Source organism: Talpa europaea, assembly GCF_964194135.1.
Source record: "Talpa europaea genome assembly, chromosome: X".
In the NCBI taxonomy this organism is placed as follows: domain Eukaryota; kingdom Metazoa; phylum Chordata; class Mammalia; order Eulipotyphla; family Talpidae; genus Talpa; species Talpa europaea.
The window spans coordinates 94,229,832-94,234,566 of NC_140081.1; the positions used below are offsets into that span (position 1 = coordinate 94,229,832).

Genomic DNA, 4,735 nt, shown 5'->3' on the forward strand with positions numbered 1-4,735 from the left:
CCCTCGCCCCTTCCTTCCTCCCTTCCTTCCCCGGCCTCCTCCTTCCTCCCACCAGGCCGCAGCTGTCTTTGGCTCCTTTTCCAAACAGCCTCCTCTTCCCGCAGGGGCTCTGGGGCTGGGCCCTGGAGCTGGGGTTCATCTTCGGAATCAGGGGTCTCCAGAGAAGTGGCACCCATAGTCCGTATGTCCACATGTGTTGTACATGCATGTGCATTGTGCACACGCACAGTTTTCTTTCAGGGAATTGGCTCCTCGACTGTGAGGCTGGTGAGGCCCAGCTCTGAGGCAAGCTGACAGGCCGGGGTCTTCCATGCTGCCGTCATGAGCAGAAACCCTTCTTTTCTGGGAAACCTCAGTCTGGCTCTTAAGGCCTTGGCACACGCTGGATGAGGCCCACCACAGTGTCGCAGAGGAGTCAGGACTCACTCCACCGCCCACAGAATGCCTTCAAACAGCTCCTCAACCGCTGTGCAGCGGGTGACTGGAAACCATGGGGTCTCTGGCCAGGCTCACACAAAAGCCTGACCCCCGTGGTGGTCTGATGGGTTCGAAAGCGTCGGGGGGATTTGGCAGAGGCCGGGGGGTACAGGTCCTGAGGAGGTGGGGGGGCTCCACTGGCTCCAGGCCCTTCTCCTCCTGCCCATCCCCCCTTTGGTTTTCATGGCTCCCGGCCAGCTGAGCCGGGTCGTCCACAGGCGGTGCGACCTGGCCGGAACCGGCCCCGCAGAAGCCACGAGGGCCTGGAATCTAACTCTGTTTTGGCCACCGACTTCCTCTGGGGTCCTGTTCCAGTCCGGGCCTCTCCTTAGAGTTGATGCTGGGCAGACCCCATCAGCCGCCAATGAGAGCACATCAAGGGCTCTGAGAACCAGGCAGTTCCCACGGGCAGAGCTTCGGGGCCTTATCTGTTCTCCTAAGTTGCTTACAGAGTAGCGGGGAGAAGCTACCGGCCCAGCGCACGAGATAAAATGGGAACACGGGGTGCTGAGGCCAAGGCTGAGCTGAGAGAGGGCGTCTGGCCCCGCCCCCGGCCTCAGGTATATCTGGGCCAGCTTCCACCCCAGACTGCTGTCTTGCGTCCCTCCGTGTCCTGCCCGCAGCTCTCCGAGGCCGCAGCTGACGAGCAACCACTGGCAGTGATGGCGGGAGGCCCCCCGAGCATCAAGGAGGAGATGGACACTGCCGTGGACGAAGAGCTGGGTCCTGGGAGCCATCGGCAGAGCCAGGAGCACCTGGTGATTGCAGGTGAGACTCCTGAAGTGGCCCTTCCCTGGGGCGTCTGCCCCTGTGCCCGTGCATTGCGGATGGTGTGGCGGGGCGCACGTCTACACAAGTGTGGGCGCGTGTGCTGCCTGTGCCTTGGGGTGCATGCACCTGCACTTGTGGCCCTAGTGGCGGGGGCTGGGGGGAGGGTCGATGATGTGAACATTTGGCAGCCCATAAGGGAGCAGGATGCGCCCCGATGTGTGTTCCGTGCGTCACCCCCTCACCCAAGCAGCACGGTGTCCATTGGAAAACATACAGGGGGTTCAATTTAAAAGCTCCCTCAGATCGGTTCTCTCTCCTAACCCCCCAATGCCTTCTCCTGTCTTTTCCAGTCAAATCTGAAGGCCTTACCGCGGCCTCTAAGATCCAGCCATGGTCACCTCACCAGCACACGCCACACTGGCCTGTCACCCGCTCCCACTGCATTTCCCAGGCCCGGCTTTCTCATGGCCTTGGCGCTTGCTGTCCCCTCTGCCCAGAACTTTCTTTCCATGGCTGGGCTCCTTTTCTCTTCCAGGTCTCTGTTTCGTGTTGTTTCTGACTTTTCTGGAAGTAGTGCATTGCTTCCTACTTTTGTTATTTTGGGGGCTGGCCAGGGCCTGGATGCCCTGATCTTGTCTCTTGGTCTTTTCTGTCTTTCCAGTAAATACCAGCTGAACTTGTGAACAGATGAACAAACTGGCCTGGGATGGGCCATTTGCCAGTAATGAGTAGGAACTGGGTGACTCCTGAGCAGTGTGGGGACCCTGGCCTTTCTCTGGTGTGTTCTGTGCCCAGGAAACCCTGGTGGTGCCTCTGGGTATTCCTGGGCCTCTGCTTTTCTCCGTAGAAATGATAGAGCACGGGTCCCGTGCCCTGGGCATCTCTCAGCGGCGACAGAAGTTGGAGGCAAAGGTTCCTGGCTCCACAGCAGCCCCGTTGCTTTGGAATTTGACTTCTGCCGGGCCCAAGAAAATGGTACTGTGGGGCCTGGGGCTGCAGTGACAGGGGTTGGGAGTTCTGGCTGCAGGGCCCTCGCTGATCATGGCAGGTGGAATGGGGCCAGATGTTGACTTGGGGGGAGGGAGGAGGAGGTATAACTCAGGCGCAACTTGTGGGGTTCTGGGCTCTCCTGGCGCTCCAAAGCGGCCAGCCTGCCCTTCCAGAGGCTCGGGCCTGACGCCTGGTGGGGTGTAACCATCAGTCCCAGGCAAAGTGTGGGCCAGGCCACTGTTCCTGTTCCATAGGGGCCCCAGCTGCCAATGCCCAGAATGCCAAGAGAAGCAGGCCATGGCGACGGCCCCGTCCAGGAGTCTCCTAGCGTCTTCCAAGGTGTGAGGTGCCATTACGAACGGTAAGAGGAGCCCAGGGACCCTGCAGGGGGACATTGGATGGCCGAGAGGCTGGCAGCTAGTGAGCAGCTGGCTCGCTCGGAATGTCAGGGCTTTGTCACGCCATGCCACAGCCTGGGACTGGCCCTTGGCCCGACGGTGGGGGCGGAGGGTGCTGAGCGCTCTGCGGCCGGGCAGGGCTGGGTTGGCCCCAGGATGGCCTTGCCAGGGAGGGAAAGGACTGGTCTCCGGCAGTCACTGTCCAGAGAAGCCCTGACCTTGCCTGCTTGACCCTGTGGCCTTCCTGTGCTGAGGGCCAGGCCTGACTGGGCACCGCCAGCACCTTTCACCCTCTGTCTTTTCTGATTTTCCAGCAACGCAGAGGCGGATCTGATCGCAGAGATCGGCCTGGAAGAGCTGAATGGGCTGGAGATGGAAGTCATGCGCAGGCAGGTGGGTGTCCGCTGGCCCCAGCGGGACAGTCGTCTTCCCTCCAGCGGCAGAGGCCAGGGCAGCTCTCCCTTCCTCCTGGTCGCAGCTCAGGCTGCCTCCCACAGCCACTTGCCCTGAGAGGAGGGGGGAGCGGGGGCTGCGGACGGGGTGCTCGGAGAGTCAGCCTGAGCCTGCCGAGAGGCGCTGAGAGTGCTTCTGCCTTCCTCCGGGCACAGGCTTTCTTAGACACAGATGGCAGCAGGCCTGGGGGGGCACGGAGGGGCATTTGTCCCTTAGGCCCTGTCTGGACCCCAGCGGCTACCCATCCTGGGGCGCTCACTCTGGCTCTGCTGCCCCCGCTAGCCAGCCCACCCCAGGATGGAGAAGCCCTTGCTGGCTCCCCACACAGCGGGGACGGGCTGGCTTCTTCCAGGCGACCAGGGCATGGAGGGGCAGCCGGGGAGCTGGGCCCGTGAGCGCCCTCAGCTGTGCAGTCTGCTCTTGGCCCAGAGGCATTTGCCACCCTGCCCCCAAGGGGCAGCAAAGCTGTTTCCTGTCTCAGCTGCCCTTGTCCCTTTGGTCTCTGCAGCTGCGTGTGATCACCGGGCGCCTGCGTGCCCTGGAGGACCAGGGAGCGGGCCTGCGCCACAGGGACGCGCTCTTCTTCACCGTGCTGGCGTCGGCCTGCCTGGCCAACCTGTGGCTGTGGATGCGCCAGTGAGGCTGCCGGCAGCCACCGAGCCCTCTCCTGCTCTCTTCCCTGCTTTCTCGGGCCGCCCTTGCCCGTCTTCCTTCCGTCTCCCAGCAGCCCCCAGGGACCCCGGCAGCTGAATATCTGGGTGCTAGGCCTGGCCCTCGCCCCTCGCTGCCCCTTTTGTCCCACCCTCCTTGGCAGGGGCGCGGCTCTGTCTGCGCTGTCTTCTTCCCCTCGCGCGCAGGGCTCCGCACATGCACTATGCTCAATAAAAGTGAAGTGACAGCAGCAAACCCCAAGTCTGACTTCGGGCATTCATGATTCGTGGGGAGCAGCCCCTCTGGACAAGGCCCCTACTCGGGGTTAGGCTGAAGCCCCACCCTGGGGCCCAGCCCCCCTGCCACTGTCCCTGCTGGGCAGAGAGGCCCTAGGGGGTGGGGCTTGCCGAGCTCCCAGGGAAGCAGCTTGGCACTTGTGTTCGGGCCAGGCCTCACGGGGAGTCAGTCAGAGGAAATCTGGAAGGGACCAGAACCTTTCCATTTGCCCAGGAGGAAATTGGGCCCCAGACCGGGGAACGTGTCCTGGGGTCATCCAGAAGTGCGGCATGGGCCACGTCTCACCCGGGTCTCCCGAGCTCTGCCTCCTGTAGACTGGCACTAGAGACGAACGGGAGGCCACACACGACTGCTTTTACCACCCCCCCCATAGACTGCCAACATCCACGGCCCCCCAATATACAGTGCCTGGAAGCTCATCTCAGGTGCGGGACAGGGCAGAAGGATTGAGTGGCATTGCTTGAGCTCAGATCCCAGAGCAGGCGCGTCTGTGTGTCTGTCTGTGTGTGAGTGAGCGAGCGAGAGCGAGAGAACTTTCGCAGAGACAGGGAAGAGAGGGGAGCTGGCCAGCCCCATACCCACTCTGGTCCCTAGTGGGGTCCCCAGCCCCCTGTATGAGGGGGCTACGTTCCTGGCTCCCTGGGGCCTGCAACACTTGTGACAGCAGAAGGGCCTCCTGTCAGCCCTGTGGGACTCCG

At 62.5% G+C, this 4,735-nt stretch overlaps 1 protein-coding gene across 1 annotated transcript; it reads left to right on the top strand.

Moving 5' to 3' along the window:
* Positions 1–1,139: 1,139 nt before the first annotated feature.
* Positions 1,140–3,729, top strand: FATE1 (fetal and adult testis expressed 1; the record flags this gene model as incomplete). Its single annotated transcript, XM_084259049.1, has 5 exons — positions 1,140–1,245; positions 2,096–2,223; positions 2,493–2,599; positions 2,951–3,029; positions 3,598–3,729. The coding sequence occupies 5 exons, from the start codon at positions 1,140–1,142 to the stop codon at positions 3,727–3,729; spliced, it is 552 nt and encodes a 183-aa protein (XP_084115175.1).
* Between the last annotated feature and the right edge of the window lie 1,006 nt (positions 3,730–4,735).